The sequence below is a fragment of the Cyprinodon tularosa genome, unplaced genomic scaffold (genome assembly GCF_016077235.1).
Source record: "Cyprinodon tularosa strain WSP-4 unplaced genomic scaffold, ASM1607723v1 ctg772, whole genome shotgun sequence".
Lineage (NCBI taxonomy): Eukaryota > Metazoa > Chordata > Actinopteri > Cyprinodontiformes > Cyprinodontidae > Cyprinodon > Cyprinodon tularosa.
This window is the reverse complement of record NW_024039532.1, coordinates 189,739-208,621: the sequence shown is the minus strand read 5'-3', so window position 1 is coordinate 208,621 and position 18,883 is coordinate 189,739. Positions and strand designations below refer to the sequence as shown.

At 37.8% G+C, this 18,883-nt stretch overlaps 2 protein-coding genes across 2 annotated transcripts in view; one reads left to right on the top strand and one right to left on the bottom strand.

The window, feature by feature from the left end:
* Window positions 1-3,807, bottom strand: part of LOC119773631 (disks large-associated protein 2-like) — a 236,315-nt gene extending 232,508 nt beyond the window's left edge. The window contains exon 1 of the mRNA XM_038270691.1: window positions 3,615-3,807. Within this exon, the coding sequence (XP_038126619.1) occupies window positions 3,615-3,632 (18 nt within the window). The 5' untranslated portion in view covers window positions 3,633-3,807. The remainder of the gene's footprint in view (window positions 1-3,614) is intronic.
* Window positions 3,808-4,295: 488 nt separating this feature from the next.
* On the top strand, window positions 4,296-18,067 carry LOC119773627 (glutamate-rich protein 1). Its single transcript, XM_038270687.1, has 6 exons — window positions 4,296-4,555; window positions 6,020-6,160; window positions 6,251-6,397; window positions 8,749-9,117; window positions 11,755-11,949; window positions 17,874-18,067. The coding sequence occupies exons 1-6, from the start codon at window positions 4,537-4,539 to the stop codon at window positions 17,972-17,974; spliced, it is 972 nt and encodes a 323-aa protein (XP_038126615.1). The 5' UTR covers window positions 4,296-4,536; the 3' UTR covers window positions 17,975-18,067.
* The last annotated feature ends 816 nt before the right edge of the window (window positions 18,068-18,883 follow it).

Here is an 18,883-nt window from a genome sequence, read left to right as displayed (position 1 = left end):
ATGTATTAGACCGTAACAGAGGCAGATCATCTTATGCTCACATATTGCCCCATTTACACTACCCTGCTGAAACCGATCAATGCTGAGTTCAGACTTCAACCATTAAGCCCCATCAGTCCCCTCCAGTCCCTCTACTGAAGGTTAACTACAGTACTACATGTGTCTTTTAGTGAATAAAAAGGGGCATAAAGGGAAAGAATACACAAGCAAACAAAATTAATAAAAACAAATTACAAATAAGACTAAGAATAGTGGGAAGCAGCACCTTTGTTTTCAGTGAATGAATAAGAAAAAGACCCTGCTGAATAAAACCAGTCAAGTCTGAAATCACATGCTGTCAACATTGCAATCAGCACACACTTTAGCAAATGCTTTACGAATTACAACTAAGTATTTTACATGAATTGTATGATACAGCAATGTCACTTTATTTGTGCAAAGCAAGTAGAGACATCACAAAAAGAAATGTGGTTCCAAGCAATTTCAATCTAAGCATTGGAAATATTAATTTGTGAAGAATTTTCAAAACCATGTTTTGCTTTCCTTGCATGTTACTTTATGTACTACTTCGTTTTGGGTATTTCATATAAAATCACAAGAAAGCAAAGTGAAGTTTGTGGTTTTTGGTTTGACAAAATGTAAAAATGATTAACTACAGCAGTATTCATTCTTTTGTGAGGCACTGTAATTAAGGTTTCCAGTTAGATGTGCATCATCACACAGATTCAAAGAGCTTAATCTTGCCACATCCAAGTAGGCAAAGTCCAGGCAAGCTCTTTTGTTAGTGTGAGAGTACATGTCTGCGGAAGCTTTTACAGCCTTGGAAAGCAGCTGAAAAAAGCAATCTTAGGGCTTTAAGTCTTTTATCTATTCACCCAAAGTGGTATCTTTTAATTAGTCTTCTTTTTAGAGAAGCAAAATGCTGAGAATTATGAGTGAAATAAGCTTCTTTTTAAATCAATCATGTACCTTTTAGTGAAAGTATGAGTCGTTTCCTGGTTAAGCTGAGGAAGCTTAAATCTGACAAGAGATTTCTTTTAGTCACACAAGGATGTGAAATGGTGAGTGGTACCTGTCAAAGTTAACTTTCACATTAAATATTGAACATTGCATACTTTAGTATTTTCAGATTTAGTCTCAAAGCTAAGGAGCCCGTAAAAAACCACAAACTTTTGTGATTTTTTTTTTTTTTGGGAGGGAGCTTAACTTTTTTTTAATGTACCCCCCAAAAAATAAAGTAGCATGCACTTGTATTAACCCCTTCGAATGCAGCAATGTATAAAAAAAAATTTTCACTGCATAAACATATATATATATAAATCTATATCTATATACATCTATATCTATAGATAGATAGATAGATAGATAGATAGATAGATAGATAGATAGATAGATAGATAGATAGATAGATAGATAGATAGATAGATAGATAGATAGATAGATAGATAGATAGATAGATAGATAGATAGATGATAGATAGATAGATAGCCATTTTGAATGGCTGCTACTGTGCATACAGGTAAGTAGTATCCTGTCCCTACTGAGCAGGCTCGAACTGGGAACAATTTTTGGCCCTGGCATTTTCATAAAACGCCTGGATATATGAAATCTCGCAGAATTTGAACCAAAGTCTGCCAAAGTTGCCAGATTGGGAAACATCCCAACCTAGCAACAATGCACGTATGACGGGAAATTTAAGTCTTTAGCAAAACCCCATCATGCAACGCAACATATTTTTGCAAAATAGTCAAACATACATTTGCCAAATATAAGAGGAACATTGTAGTTTGGTTTAAAGAAAGCATTTGAGTTTTATTATAATTTAAATTGTGGCAAGGATTTCAGAGTTTTTAGAGTTTGAAGAAATAGAAAATTACACAATATGCCAACTGTCACAAGGATGTGCGTGACAAGGAAGGGCGATTTATACTGCATGCATCATTTAGGTAGTTAACATTGCATTACTTCTTGAGCTTCTTGAGCTCCTTGAGTTATTTACTGCCTCAGGTAGGTTTTTCTGAGGTTTTCGAGATTTAAGGAGGGCCGGCCCTCGCACGCTGAAATTAGGAAGACCGGCCCACCGGGCAAATGCCAGGTATCACAGTTTAGCAGTCCGAGCCTGCTCCTGAGTCATGGATGTCACAGTTCCTCCAAAGTTACTGTGGTTCTCTAGGATTCTCAGTCAAGTGCTCCCTTGAGTGGCCTGTCAGATGTTCACATTGCTGATAAATATTTACGTTTTTCACGTTATACTCTCCTTTTAAAGAGACTTTCATGTCTTCCTACTCCAAAATTCAATCTGTAAAGGCTGATCAGTTCGAAATAAAAGAGGGCAACGTGAAATTAAAAGGTATAGACTGTGATTGTGGTCAACAAACTAACAAAAGTCAGCATAAAAAAAAGCACACCCAGTAGAAGGCCACTGACTGGAAGTTGGAGGGGGGTAGGCTGCCTTTCGGCTGGCGTTTGACTGTGAAGGGCGATTTTGAAAGGCTGTAAGATCCTTATTAAAACATACAGGGCCTGCATTCTACAGGTACAATATTGACTGATTTTCAATGCATAGTTTAGTTAAAGCCTTTTAAAGTGTAGTTTCTTTAATGCAGCTGTGTTTTCTTGATGAAGAGCTTTCTGACCCAAAGCATAAACAATACAAGCTTGAACAGATCGAGAGCACAAACTGAAGAAGCAGCAAATTCACGGAGCTTCTGGAGAATTGCAATGAATACAGAACTCTATTTTTAGTTTGTCTCTGATTATGATGTCTGACTATGCGAGTGCTGCCAGCAAGCACTTTGTCACTCACGGCTCGTACTAAGTGCCGTGCATTTGTTGTGAATTTGGACGAACTGTGCTGAAGAAGGCAATCTATCCAACATCCTTCTTGTATCACTTAATCAGAGGAATCAGCGGGAGCTGAGCTTTCAACACAACTGCTTTGAATATTCAAACACAATTTGTCACTGTTTTACAGCTGATGCTGACAGCAAAACTTATGTTTTAGGTCTGCTACTAACAACTCTTGCCCACACCAGTCATATGCTACTATTTCAAAACAGATCTCAAATCAAATGGTGCATGGGGATCTTGCAAGGTGTTATGTAACATATTTCCTATAATTTCTGTAGTTTTGTATCTGTAGAGCTGCAAGAAGCACCACTTTCATTCACGGCTGTCAGAACTGGTCACGGTGCTTTGTCAGAGACTCTGTGAACTTATCCACCCACTGAAACTACAGTCAGCACATCACTTACTGTAGTACATGATTTGCACAAAAAGTACTTGTAGTTTGGATTAAACGTGATGCATAATTCATTTTTATACATCTATGGAATCCAGACTCCTCTCATACATGCCTTTTTTCTAACTTTAAAGGGTAGTTGTATACAGATGTCACGTGCATGCAACAAATAAATAAATTGTGCATTAAAAGTGTAAACAAGCTGATGCATTATCTAAATCCCTTGCACAATAACCAAATAGCCCACAGCCATGTGAAATACGCACAGTTGTCTTTCATGCATGGTGTATGTATTATTATTTACTGTAGCAATAGTGTAGTAGTGTGTGTTGCAAGAATAGAGAGAGGAGAAAGAGGGAGGAGGGGGGATTACCTTCTTCAGAGCTGACATCCTGGGCTGATTCTCCTCCTGCAGAAGTGCGCTCACATCCTGAGGTCCTAAGTCAAGTTTGATGGGTGCGCAAATCTCAACTCAGCCCGGTGCTGACACGGAGCCACGAGGAGCCTGCTTTGTATTCTCATCTCGCTTCCATCCCATTCTACAGCAGAGCTTGGTGTGTGCACGCCCCACGTCGCTGCAGTTACAGGAAACAAACACACGAGGAGCTCTAGCCTGATATTTCTCTTTGTAGAAGAAGATGTTGGCCATTTAAATCAACCATCATAGATAAAACAAACTGATTACTAAAATGTATTATTTTAAAAGTTTTAGTCAACAGATTAATTCTTCTCATACTAACTTTCTTTTATTTATTTTATTTATTTATTTTATTTCTGTTATAAACGATAATTCCTAACAGTTTATATGAAATTATCGCTAAGTAAACTAACCCACTCTACCTGGAGGTACTGTATTTAATATGCAATATAGTAATGCCGATTTGCGGAATTGGTTTGATGGTTTCGTATTTGGGTGGACTTTATGATATAAGGCTGTTATATCTGCTATGAACCCATCATATACTTTAAATTAGTATGAATGTGAACCGAGTTTGGCGCAGTGGGTGGAGCTATCCAGATATTGTTAGGGTTGTCATTCAAATGGATGAGCGGTAGCGAGGTTTTAAATGTTAGGGAGGTTCATTTTAAGTTAAATAAACTGTATGACTGTCGCAGATGGGTTCTAATATGTCTATAGTTTATTTGAAATGCCTACGAAATAACCAGCGTGGAAAAGCTAGCGTGAGACTTGTAGAAACTTGCTAATGTTAGAAGCATAGCTAACTCGCTGACAGCTTAGCCTTCAGCTAAGATACTCCTGCCCTTCTTCATTTGAGGCAGTTGGAAATGTTTACATGGCACACAGAAAAGACGGTAAGCTGATATAATCGTCGTATCTTATTGCCAAATCCAAAAAACGTCTTTGTAATGCAGCTAGCTTGTGTATTACCCTGCTAAATTGCTAACTAGCCGTGGTGTAAACAAATGCACGCGGTATCCCAATGCATTCTGGTAAACTCTTTCCTTAACCTTTCATCTTGTAGCCTTGTTAAAACCCCTTTTTATTTTTTTGAGCCTTACAACTACAGATATATATATATATATAGAGAGAGAGAGAGAGAGAGAGAGGATCTATCTATCTAAGATCACTTGGAGAGTCTTCAAGTCTTGTTTTACTGCGTTGTTAGGCATGATCCAGCTAGGTACTATTATCAGTTTGTTTCTCTTCTCTACTCCTCTGTACTGTTACAATTCATCATCTTTGTCTTCGTCATTCACAGCAGCAGCAACCAGTGGCTTTGACCAGAGATAATTTTTCCTTTGGCTGTGCAGGGAGCCTCAAAGTGCATATTTACACATGCATAAGGTAGACTCAATCTGTGTGAGCAGATGCTTTGTTTGTGGTCTGGATTGACATATAGACTCCATTCTGCTCTGCCTTTAACCCGGTTACAATGGGCTCTAAGGGTGAAACCTATACACTTACCCCTTAAAGTTCTGATCCTCACTTGTTTCTGTTGCAGACAAAGTCAGTGAAACCATGATGGGCCATCAACAGGTGTTTTTGGAATAAAATGTAGTCATTGCTGTGCTGCACCAAGGATGGAAGTAGAGCAGAAAAATACATGACTTTAAACTCCAAAGGGCATTTTCAAAGATGGAATTAGAAAAGGTTTTTTAACGACTAAGTCTATGATTTGTAGAAACTGTTTTTGCTGAAGTAAGTTTGTAGAGCTGGAGTTTTCAGTTCCAGTCCTTCAGGTCTGGCGTTCTGCACTTTCCTGCTTCTACACCTAAATCAAATGGCTGTTTAATCTCATTTCTATACAGTTGTCTGGGGTCCTGCTAATTATTATTTGGCTCAGGCATGTTGAATCAGAGACACATCTAAATTGATTTTATTTATTCATGCAATCATTGAGATGGCTCAAGCTCAGTCAAAACAGATTGATCAATAGTTTTTGATACTAAGGCAGTCTAGTCTGTTAAAAATGTGTGTTTGTAAAAGAGGAAATCAAACAAAAAGAACCCATATCATGTTTTCGGTCCTCTAAACAGTTCTACCATGTATTAATGTTGGCGTATCACAACTCTTTTATATAAGTTTACAGCCGTAATGAGTGTTATTGGGAACAAGTTCAAGATAATTTGACTCTACTCCAAGGCTGTGTATACAGGAACACAGCATTCTCCTGATCCAGGAGAGACACAGGTGTTCCATCAGCAAGTCCCTTCTTGGTCTCAAAACAACGGACTAATATTCGATTTAGAAGAAAACAAAATACTTAATGAGGTTATGCTGACTTTTTCATTTCTTTTTTTGTGTCATGTTTACAGTTTTTAAATCAAAGGTTCTCCAGAAGCTCTATCCTGCAGTTGTCACTGTTGGAAAGGAACAAAATGCATCAGCCGTCACAGACGACCTGCCCACAGCAACTGGTGGGAAAATCAGAACAGGTGGAGAACATGGTTCAAGTGGTACGCTGACATTAGCAATTCAAACTTAAAGGTTTTATTCCATATATTTTCTTTTTATTCTATTAATAATTTTTGCCACTTTTTTTACAGGAGATGCAGGGAAGCTACAGAATGCTGCCACTTCAAGCAGAAAGATGTACACAGTTCTACCTCCTCCCCCAGACTATAATATGCATTTAGAGAAATCTGTCATACTTCCCCAGATTGGAAGCGTAAACAATGCAGAAGATCCTGCTGGTAAGACGACAGCTATAGTCTTTACATTTATGGACTTCTCCATGCACCATTTCACTTGCAGAGATTTATGACCTGGGGTTTCTCTAGGTTGGCTCTACCGAGCCTGGAAGTCATTCATTCTAAATGTCATTACAGCTCTAATGCAGGGAATCCTTGGTGATTATATTAATTTTGCTTTTTTTTTTCTCCAACTGAGTTCAACTTCATTACAGTGCAGCTGGTGGTTAATCTTTTTGGAATAAATATATATATACCTTTTTTATATAGCTGTATTTTTTATGGGATTCGCATGTCTGAAACGGCTTGATAATATAATGTAGGGAAAAATCCCAAACATTCTTTTGAGGAGCAGAATGTTCACATTTTGGACAAGACAATAGATGATTTGAGAGGGGCGTGAAGGAAGCCATCTATGTTAAAAAAAACAACAACCTTAAACAGTTTGGGTGGACCCTAAGGCCCCGTCCACACGAAGTCAAAACGAACACGAAACGCTAATATTTTCCAGAACGTTTGTCGTAAAGACGGAGACGTAAAATAAATGTGATCGTCCACACGAATACATGAAAACGCTGCAAATGTATGCCAGGCCTGTAAGTGGCGCTGTGGTGCCAAAGCAAAAATAGGCGACGAAATGTTGGGCATGCGCACTAATATTTATACATGGTTGCCCTGCGGGTCCATTTTCGTGGTTCAGTCAAATTCAGGTGCTGAACTATGTCGTCGATATTGCTCTGTTCTTCCTGGAGATATTCCAGAAGAAGAAGATTCTGTTGTAAGCCCGACAGCAGGGTGAGTAGCATGAGCAGCAACCATTCAACACAGTACGGCGCCATTGTTGTTGTGATACTGTGTCGCGCATGCGTGTTTAGAGGCGACGCTATGACGCATGCGTGTAAGTAAAAAAATGCGGTTAGAGCTTAAAGATGGAAACGCGAAAACGGCGTTTCAAAATCTTCCCACTCTGAAGGCTTAATAAAAAAAAGATCGTTTACAGACCCCCGAAACGCCGGCTTCGTATGGATGAGAGGCTGGTTTGGTGAAAAATTTGTGCGTTTAGGCCAGGGTTTGGCTTTGTGTGGACGGGGCCTAAGCTTTCTAAACCTACAATGCATCCATTGAGTTGATCCGTTCACACTATCTTCGCAACCCCCCACCCCTTTACAGGTGAACAGAAGACCTCCCCTGTTCAGCCAGGCCAGCAATTACCTTTAATGACCGCCCTTTCAGAGACATAGACGGGTATAGGGCATTGCAGGCAAAATAAAAGAAGCCAAACGACCCCCAGTCCAAAGGGGTAGACACTTTCACCTGTTTCAATTTGCATGTTTTCTAAACAAAAACAAGACTTTGATGGGCTACTGTATGAAACCTTGAACTCAACTCTATTTTTGACAGTTGAATTGAAAAAGCTTTCTGGATGAGAAGCAAAATATCTCCGAATTTGGAAACAAAGTCCAGTGGATTGGGGTTTTTTTCACCTTTTTTGGGGTGACTATGACCTGGATGACTGAGAATCTTCACCACCATATAATGTTATTTTCTGTATTTTCCAAAGTTAAATAAAATGTTTATTATCATGCAAGTAACAGGAAGACAAAACAGAGCTGTAGCCTTACTAAAGTTTAGAAAATGCGACATAAAAGTCATTGCTTCAGGGGGGTCAAGCAGAGCTGTCCGGAAATGTAGGAACAAACGTTCAAATCAATGACAAAAGGAAGATTTTGCAAGTCTTTAGGAAAAAGGCGTAAAGAATAAGTCTAAATTTAAATCTCGAAGTCTTTAAAATGAAAAGAAATCTCTGTTTATTACATCTGATGCCCTACATACTTGGACTGTCACTGTTTCAGCTGCCAGCTGGTCCTCAGCTCATTGATGTTTATGGGTCAGAATTTAATGAGAGCTGGTTTCCCCATCTTCTTAGTGCTTTTAGGTACAGAAAGCAGCAGAGATGCAATGAAGCGAGGAGCAATGATTTAGTGCCTTACATACAAAAATAGATAGAGAAATAGAGAAATTTTAGAACAAAAGTAGCCATTGCTAATTTGGTCGATCAAATCATTCAACCATTTAAAAAAAATTATGTCATTTAACACAGAAATCTGAGAGTGCATCTGATTGTGATTAGAAACAGCTCTTCAGGAAATAATAAACAATCAGGAATGAGGAGTTAAGCTGATGATGACAACAGTCCCTGTGTTTAACTTTTTATTAACTATCCATAATCTATAATTCAACAGTTATTTTATTTTTTGACTGTCACAAAAATTAGAATATAGACTATTTATGCTGTGAGCTGTAGTTACACATAGAAATGGATCTAATGAGCAATACACCCTTGTTCCTATCAGAGGGATGTGCCGATAAGGGAGGTGAAGAGGAAGATGGAGAAAAAGAGGCAGAAGATCAACAGTGTAGAAGAAGAAGAAAGAAGAAGAGGCCGGCTGTTCCTCAGGACTGTGGGAAAGATGGACCTCCAGTGAGCGACGAATCAGGTCCCAGTCCGGTGCCCGTCAACGAGAGAGGCGAGCAAATGAGCAGGAACAAGAGGAGAAAGCTGAAGAAAAAGAGGCACAAAGAAAAGTTGTTGTCCTTGGGTCTGATGCCCCGCGCTGCTGCACTGGAGTTCACTTACAGTAAAGATGGAGAGGAAGATGAGAGGAAAGCTGCTGAGCTGTCAGAGTTCATGAGCACAACACTGGAAATCTATATGTCAGACTGTAAGTATTGGCACCTGTACTGCTAGTGGGTCGTAGACATTGATTATGCTCTCTGCACCCAGATCTGTACTCCTTACCTAAGCAGCTCTGAGACTTAAGGGTTATAAATGATCTTTACTCGAACATAAATCTTACACATGTTTCCTTAGTGGTAATTAATGTAATTAGTTATTGTGATGTTGCCGTAGAGCGGTAGGTTTTTAGTGGGGGTCACCAGGGGGCGCTGGAGGCTCAAACCTTGAAAGAAAAACTATTGAAAACAAACAAAAACAAACATTATTTTAGAATGATTTTTAGGTATGTATTATGATTATTATTATTATTATAAATATAAGGTAATATATCATACTAACATAGAAAACTAGGGGGTTTAAAACTGAACTACCCCCCATGTGTGACAGATCAGTACAATGCCTTTTTTGCATCAGCATAGCTTTTTAACTTTAAATGTAATCAAAACATTTTGTTGAAGCATTTGTTATTCATTGGGAATACAGCAGTGTATATATATATATATATATATATTTATTGAACTTTTTTGGAGTTTATTGAATTTAACCTATCCACTTGGGGAGCATTGGAGCGCCCAGGGAGCAATCAGGGGTAGGGTTGTCACGATACTAAACTTTTCAACTCGATACGATACTAAGTAAAATATTCGATACTCGATACCCTTTTCGATACCACAAGAATAAAAACAAAGATTTTAAAATTCAAAAGTAATATTTTCATTACTAAAAAAAAATACAAGAAATAAATAAAAAAAACTATAAGAATACTATTTTGTGGTTGTATGCTGTGCACAATATTAAGCAAGCTTGATAAAAAACTTAAAATTAAAATTAAGTGTTCCTTCCTTGACTTTCTTTTGCAGACATAACAATGACACTGGCCAAACCAGTTAAGCAAAAATTATTCTCAGCAGCTGCACCTGTTACAAAAAAAGTCTGAAACTGAAAAATGCACAGAATTATTCAATCACACAGTGATTAGAAAGTGCATTTTCCACTATTCTGCACTTTAGATGGCTGTATCGATACTTTTTTAAATGAGTATTGTATCCGGATACAAAGTTTCAGTATCGATACTTTTTTGATTATCGATACTTTTGACAACCCTAATCAGGGGTTAAGGGTTTTTACCCAGAGTGGCAGTCTGTGGTAGTGGGGCTCGAACTCAGAACCTCAGGATTCCAAGCTCTATGCCTTAACCACTAGACCACCACCTCCCCAGTATGGAAAAATGTGTGTTGGTCTTCTTATGTTACACAACTGCAATAATAGAATAGGGATAAAAGAAAGAAAAGCATTCTATAATTTGATTCTTTATGTTTTGAAGCATTAGCTGTTAGTTTGCAAAAGAGTTCCCTGACCAGAAGCTAACTCTGTGGGGGTCCGTAGCATGGAAAGGTTTGGGAACCCCTACCTTAGAGTTTTGTTTTATTAATCTTAACAAAATAATAGAAAAAAAGATATGAGAAATGCTGTAAGAAGGGTAGTAAAGGCATTCCTGGAAACCAGTAAGTTATATACATTTACATCAACCATTTTAATTCAATATTTTAATCCATATTTCAAAGATCTTTGGGATGCGTTCTTCTTTTAAAGTTCTCCAATGCAGATAAAAATAAAGAGCAAGTACATTTCTGTGTATTTTAGTTCTGAAACAATTGAATTAATTGTAATTGATTATTTAAATAATCTTCAACTAATTTAGTAATTGATTAATCGTTAACTGGATTATAGAGACTCTAAAACATGCTTTTACCTGAAAGAACAACCCACTAAGAGCACTAAATTCTACCAAAATTGTAAAAAAAAACACACAACATTTTGCATTTAAGAAAGAAAAATATTGTTCATCTGTCAATGTGCTTTATTCAGTACTCCTCAACTTCTTTAATTTGGCTAAGCCTTCCTTCAAGAATCTTTGTGTATATGATTATTAAACGATTAATCAAAAAAATTATCGTCAGATTTATTGTTTTACAAAATATGTTAGTTGCAGCCCTAGTTTGTTTTAATGTGTAATATTTGGGTAGGATTAGCTTCAAAATTATTTGTTAAAAAAAGCTGCATTTACCAAGGCAGCTCTGTTCAATTAAAGTTAATCCTACTACACAACCCATTGCTAAAAGAATGAATTTTAGTGACTAGGAGGTGAAATGTTCAATTATTCCAAATTTATCAGGAGCTTTTTTAAATTTTGTTAATTTTGGATTTAATGAATCTAAATTTGATGTCTAATCTCAGCCTTTTTTCTGAAAGATTGTAAAAGAGGAGAGATCTATCACACACCTGCATTTGAATTTTTCTTAACCAAAACCATGAAACAATTAACAGCCTTGATGTCTAAATCCGGATGCTGTTGGGCTGTTCATAGAAAAAAAGAAAAATATAGCGTAGCTCATGATGCAAGCAAACAAACATTTATTGAAGCCTTTTTTTGTATCTTCATTGTCTTCTGTTTGTGTCTTTATTTCAAGCACCTTTACTCTTCTGTTTAATCTCAAAGAACTTTGTAAGGAAACATTGATTTATTACATAATGGCTCCATATGTTAGTCCTGTATGAACTAATGCTAAATTTGTATTGATGCCTTATGTAACAAGCCACTTTCCATTTGCTGTCTTTTCAGCCTCTCCTCATATGGTCCAGACTCCTCATCTTTGTGCTACAGTGGATGGGCTTTTAAAGGAACTAGCTGGTGGATCGAAACCCAACTCTGTCCTCAACCAGCTGTACAGTCTTAAAACATTAGTACAACAGAATATGGCTGGCAGTCTAGAAAAGGCATTATCAGAGCTGAACAACAGTCCCGATATGTCTGCAGGTGGGTGAAAATATCAAGGAGGTGTAATTAAGGGAAGTCGTTCAATCCTGTCCCTGCAGGTTAACGCTTGCCTGAGTTTGCCCTTCCCTGCTAAAACCTGTCCTAACTTCAATATTTGTTGCTCAGCTGATTAAACCTGCCCTTACTTGCCTATTTCAGCCTTTACTTGCACCATCTTTTCCTGGTTAGTTGATAGCATTGTTGCCGGTTTTAGAACTTATGCTGGTGGTTTAGCAGACTTGTTTGGGCTTGCATTTAAAGGAATAGTACACCCAAAACATGATTAGCCTTCATTTTCTACTCACCCCCATGCTGAACAACACTCTGGAGTACTTTTTTGATATCTCAAATGCATCTGGAGATCTGGGAGGCTTCTTGCTGTCTGCTGACATTCAAATAATGGAGGTCTATGGTGACCGAGACAGAAAGGTCCATAAAAGTCCACAAAAAACGTGTCAATATTCCTCCATACTGCTCGTCCAATGTATTCCAAGTCTCCTGAGTGGGTAGCATCCAGAATTTACTCGAAACGAAGTCATTTAGAATGTTTTTAGAGCATAAACAGTAGTGTATAGGATTTCCTGAAAGCGCGCTCACGACGCTACGGAAGCCGGCAGACCAAACCAGCGCATTCAGCTCGGCAAAGAACTCATGCTCTTCCTCAACATTGAAGTCCTCAGACATTTTTCTTTCATTGTTTCTTTCTTTGCACAGGTAAACAGCACATTTCTTCTTCTACGCTTGCATTATTGGCAGAGCAGATGCTGAATGCGCACTTTCATCTGGTTTGGTCTGCCGGCTTCCGTAGCGTCGTGAACACGCATGTGCGCGCTTTCAGGAAATCCTATACACTACTGTTTATGCTCTAAAAACATTCTAAATGACTTCGTTTCGAGTAAATTCTGGATGCTACCCACTCAGGACACTTGGAATACATTGGACGAGCAGTATGGAGGAATATTGACACGTTTTTTGTGGACTTTTATGGACCTTTCTGTCTCGGTCACCATAGACCTCCATTATTTGAATGTCAGCAGACAGCAAGAAGCCTCCCAGATCTCCAGATGCATTTGAGATATCAAAAAAGTACTCCAGAGTGTTGTTCAGCATGGGGGTGAGTAGAAAATGAAGGCTAATCATGTTTTGGGTGTACTATTCCTTTAAGTCATCAGTCAACAGAGGGAAAGCAGGTTGTGTAGTAGCAATAGGAAGAGCAGGGAGGTTGATGTTAATTAGAAAGAAGCTAAAAGGAGTTCAGGTTTCATGTGGAGGATTCAGATTAGCGTTACATCTGAGGTCACAGATTGACAGTCGTCTTTATCATGGATTCTCTATGAAATGTCTGGCTTTTTGCTCAGCAAGAGAATCCTCGCCTGTTTTACAGCTGCCTCAGAGCTTTTTAAACCACAGCAGCTGTCGTCCTACTGTATGAGTCATGCTGCTATTCACGGGTAGAAATGTTTTTTTTTTTATGCAAGTATATGATAATTATAAGTAGAAATACATCAATACATACATTTTTATACATTTTATCTGAAGGTTTAGTGTACGTCTAAGGACATTTTTTTTTATAACAAAGTAGCTGAAGATCAGCAAAATTGGAAAGGCGGATTTTCAGTTAGATTATGGTCCAGACCTTTCCAGCTATTAGGTAAACTTCCACTTCAGTTTCTAGTCCTTTTGTACTCTCTCCAGAACTATAGGAAAAGTCCGCTCATATTCAGAATACAAACTTCTGAAAGTACTTTAAATTAGAGATGTCGCGATCCAGGTTTTTGCACTTCCGATCCGATACCGATATTGTTTTTGGACTTCCGATCCGATACCGATACTGGCCGATACCAGCCTATCCGAGCATGTGTTTAAGTTAAAGTATTTAGGCTTAGTTGTAAGACTCATGTTGAAAAGGGTTTTAGTACTCTTGATAACATCTAGCCAGCTGAATTAGGTGAGATTGAATAAAACACAATGATTGGTAACAACAAACTTACCTGTTTATTAAGAGATAAATACAAACTGGACAAAATTATGAAAAGCAATCTGAAATTGCACAGTGAACAGTAAAACCGTAAACAGTTAAAGGTGCAAGTATTACTGTAAGTTTTAATAAAAATGCAAAACAGACAAGAGTGGAAAATAGTCTATTAACTTAGAATCAGGACTCTACTCTTGAAAAAAGACAATGCTTAAAGAAAAAATCAGTGCAAATAATAGTGAACTATTACACAAAAATGCCTTATACTCCCCAATCTCCTCCACACCTAGTCTCCATCTACACATCGTGCAGGATAAGATAATCCCACACGGCTGACATTTTCCCCGCTATCTTCCAATTCACCTGTTTTAATGGTTAGGCCGGGAGACAGACCCAAAAAGACCTGTGGGTGTGTTGAAGGTGTTCTGAAAAATGCGGAACACTGGCACAAAATAGTGGAATGGATCGTTTCAATCGGCGAAAATGTAAAATACGGACCGGATTGTTTTTTAAAAAATGGATCGGCAGCCTGGATCGGCATTTTTACATGCTTTGCCGATATGCATTTTTTTGCCAATATCGGCGTCCGATCCGATACGTGGATCGGATCGGGACAAGCCTACTTTAAATATAAAATTATTACATACTGTTCAATAAATGATAAGTGTTTTTAATTAAGACTAATTTTCATTTGAATGTGCTTTACTGGAGGGATCCATGTCAAAGAGCACTACTGCCATCTACCGCTTCGTGACGTCACGGTGCGGTATCGGCTGTTGAGCAAGTCCCAGTGCTGTATCTGCTGTTTGTCACAATGCGCTATTATCCAAGTCATCTTGAAAACATTCTGCGAAATTTAGCTACACATTACATGTTTTTTCTCTGGCCAGAAGTTCGATGACAAATCCTCCCTCTTCAAGTTGGCAATCCAATGACGAACCCGTCCGTGGAGGATCAGGAATCGGAAAGATGAAATAACTAATTCGTTTTCACTTTTACCCGATGTATTCCAACATCCAACTGCCATGCATGTGGGTATTGTCAGTTTAACTATAGCTCTCACGAATTTCAATGGTGAAGTCCTCTGGAAATCTAAAGTAGTTGCTGTTGATTGCAGATGTGTCTAGTATCTCCCATTGATTCTGCTTGTAAAGCTGGGAGAATGGTGCTAGGTTTACCGCACCGTGACATCACTGCCGGAAGATATCAGGAGTGAGGTGTTACTATATTAGGGGGAAAAAATGGCCACTCCTGGACTCGGTGATCGTGACGAAAATCTTTGTTTCTATTTTTTTACTGATTAACGCTAAATTAATTAGATCACAGCAAATGTGTTAGTTTTAGGTTGTTTGTATCTTAACCCACCTTCTGTGCCCATTATGAAGAAAAGCATCCCCACGATGGGATGCTGCTAGCTGTTCATTTTCAAGATTGATATGGATTTAGTGTTTGTTTTCCGACACAAATGTCCTTTTAAATCTTGTCCAAAACATTCAGTTTTGCTCTGACAACCATAAACCTTCTCCCTACTGATTGCTATGTTTTTTGCAACCTATGAAAATTTGAAGTAGGATTTATGTTGTTTTTTCTTTCATCAAGGCAATTCTGTTTGTATAGCACCATTCAGTACATGGACAATACAAAGTGCTTTACATGAATCAGATGATAAAGCTGATTAAAAGCAAGTAAAAAAACATGATAAAAGAAGGTAGAGAAGAAAATTATACTGTTAGATCAGAACCTTGACCTAATAATACCTCTAAAAATATAGGTTTTTAACTTTAACTTAAAGAACTCACGCTTTCACCCCTTTTCCACTCTTCTGGAAGTTTGTTTTAGGTAAGTACAGCATAGAAACTAAATGCTATTTCTCCAGGTTTGGTTCTAGTTCTGGGTGAACAGAGTAGGATGGAACTAGAAGACCTGCATGGTTTGAGAGGTTGAAACACTGACAAAAAATCTGTTATTATTGAGCTGCTGATCCATCCAGTGATTTATAGACTTACAGAAGGATTTTAAAGTGTATTCTCTGAGCTAAAGTGAGCCAATGGGAGGACTACAGAACCGGGCTGATGTGCTCTACTTTCTTGGTTTTAATGAGAACATTAGCAGCAGCGTTTTGGATCAGCTGCGGCTGTCTGATAGACCTGTAAAGACACTGTTGCACTTGCTTGTTTCTTGACACTTTCATAAAATACAGATTTATCCTCTACACAACTTATAGTTGTCTTCATGTCAGGAGATTCCCTCTGAGCAGTGGATCACTGCTGCTCCTCTAAAGTAACCACCTGCTTCTTGTCTGCTTGTACTAATCATTTATTGCAGAGCTTATCAGGTGTGGTATAGAGTCTTGGAAACTTACATTAACAACAAACTAACAAAAGCTTGGCTATCTACCTAAACTGTGCTTTTTTAGATAATCAGGTATTTATTTGTGAATTGGGGTGTGTTTTGCTACATGTTCACATATTTAGAAATTACTGAATCTAAATTGCACAATGACTAATAAGTAATTCAATTTTTAGAAACAAAACTTCTCTCAAGTGTATTTGACTTTGGAAATATAACTGTAACCAACCAGTGACATAAAACAAAGGTGAAATGATGTTCAATTGCATATGCGATCATTTTCACATGATCTATTATCAGAAAGATGCTTTTTCTGAAATACCCATGAGGGTGCAACAGCACTACATGGAAGGCTTCACACCCTAAAGACCAAGAAGCTGTGCAAAAATACCAGGGACAAAGGTGCTGAAAGAAAGCCAGGGTTCGGTTGTGAAGAATACCCAGTTCCTTAATTTCCCCTCGGAGCATTTTCAAAGGAATAAAAAATAAGAATCATATTGAAGAAGGGGCGTGCACTCAGATTTTAGCTTCCAAAAACCTTCAATGCAGCAATTGAGTTGATTCCTTTCCACTATTATCGCAACCACCACCCCTTTACAGGGAAACAGAAGACCTTACCTTTTCAACCAGGCCAACAGTTCCCTTTAACAACCCCCCTTTCAAAGACATAAACGGGTATGTGGCATTGCAGGCTAAAAAAATAAGCCAAATGACTCACATTCCAAAGGTGTGGACCCATTCATCCGTTTCAATTTCAAGTTTTCTAAAGAAAAACAAGGCTTTGATGGGCTACTTTATATAACCTAGAATGTTATTTCTGACATTTTCGATTGAAAAAGCTTCCTGGATTTGAAGGGAAACATTCTCAAACTTGGAAACAAAGTCCAGTGCATTTTTTTTTATTTTTTTTATTTTTAATTTTTTTTTGAGATTGCCAAAAGACATGTGGGTGACTGGAAACTAAACAGTACAATGTCAAAGTGGAGAATATGTAAATTAAATGGGGAAAACAAGTTTGCAAGGAAACAAAACATGAGGAATGCCTTGATATAGAAACTTCATTCCTGCAGGAAAGATAAAAACATTTCCTTCCCTTAAAATGGGCACTCTTTAGGATTTATTTAGCTTTCCAAACACAGTCACCTTATTGAGGCAGCGTCTTAGTTGAACACAGATTCTGCGGCATGCAGGAGATAATCCAGGTGGGTGCGTGCTTTTAAAGCTCTTCAAAAGAAGTTTCTAAAGCTCTTCTCATTCTGTCTACCCCCCAGTGGTAGCAATTAGTTGACTTCAAGGCCAGATTTAAAGCAGATTTCCTTTAAGCATGTTTTGATTCGCCCTGGGAGTCTTTCTGTAAATAACACCAGCTCAACTACACTGTCTGTGTTTACTTTCTGCACAGGTTAAACTTGAGCTTCAACTTTATAAAAAATACATTAGAAAAAAGGATTTGGAAGAAGGATGTTTCTAAATAAATGTCTGGGAAGCAGATTTTTAATTATGTGCTGACATGTCTTGTGGTGGGACAACCATGATTGTTGGTGTTTTAGGGTTGCTGTCAGCAGTAACTGATGTGTTTTGCTCTGTCTTTTTGTTTCAGAAGAAGCCAATGCTGTTGTTTCACTGTTCAGATACTGGATCACAGAGATACTTCCCATGCAAAGAGACAAAACAGCAGGACTTTCTGCCACGCAGCAATAACACCATCTGTGAGCGAAAACAGACTATACCCAAGAAATATTTCTGCTTTCTTAGAATTTTTTATTTTTTCATAAATAAAGAGGTTGAACTTCATGAATGCAGCTTTTTTTCTTTATTCATACAAACATGACAAACTTAAAAAAAAATATCTTCAGTTAACTTGAATCTAACAAACATCTGTAAAGAAACTGATTTTATTAATTAATAATTTAATCAAGCAACATATCTGCTCCCTTTCCCCTTTAAAAAGAGTCTGATCAAAGCTTGTTTTGCCAGCACCTTGTAACTGAAATATGCACCGCACCATAAAAACCCAATGTTCCCATTTCTTTTCTTGCTGTTAAACACCAATAGTTAAATATGTAAATTAAAAGTGCTGTATACACTGTTTTGAATCATAATTGGTATTGATATAAAAAACCAAAACATTGAGTTATCACCATATCTGACTGCACACTTTTTAGACACTGCAGGTATAATGTATACCCTAAGGTCTTAGTCTTATTAGGAATTTCAAGTAACAACAATACCTCAAAGAAATTGATCAAATCTTTCAGCATCTATTAAGCACCAGGATAATGGGTCCTTGACACTGATTAAAAGTTGGGATAAACTTAACATTCCTGTCATTTAATTTGGTCTGAAACAATAAGATTAATCGATTGTTGAAATAATCAACTTATTTAGTAATTGAATTTCATTTCAGTTTATTTCTATAGAGCCAATTCCCAACACGTCATCTCAATGCACTTTACAGATCAATTCAGTTTTATACCCAAGGAAAACCTTGATTGCATCAACTCATTGACTCAAAGGCAATCCCTCACACCAAGCATGCTTTTAGCAACAGTGGAGAGGAAAAACTCCCTTTTAACAGGAAGAAACTCCCAGCAAAACCAGGCTCAGTGT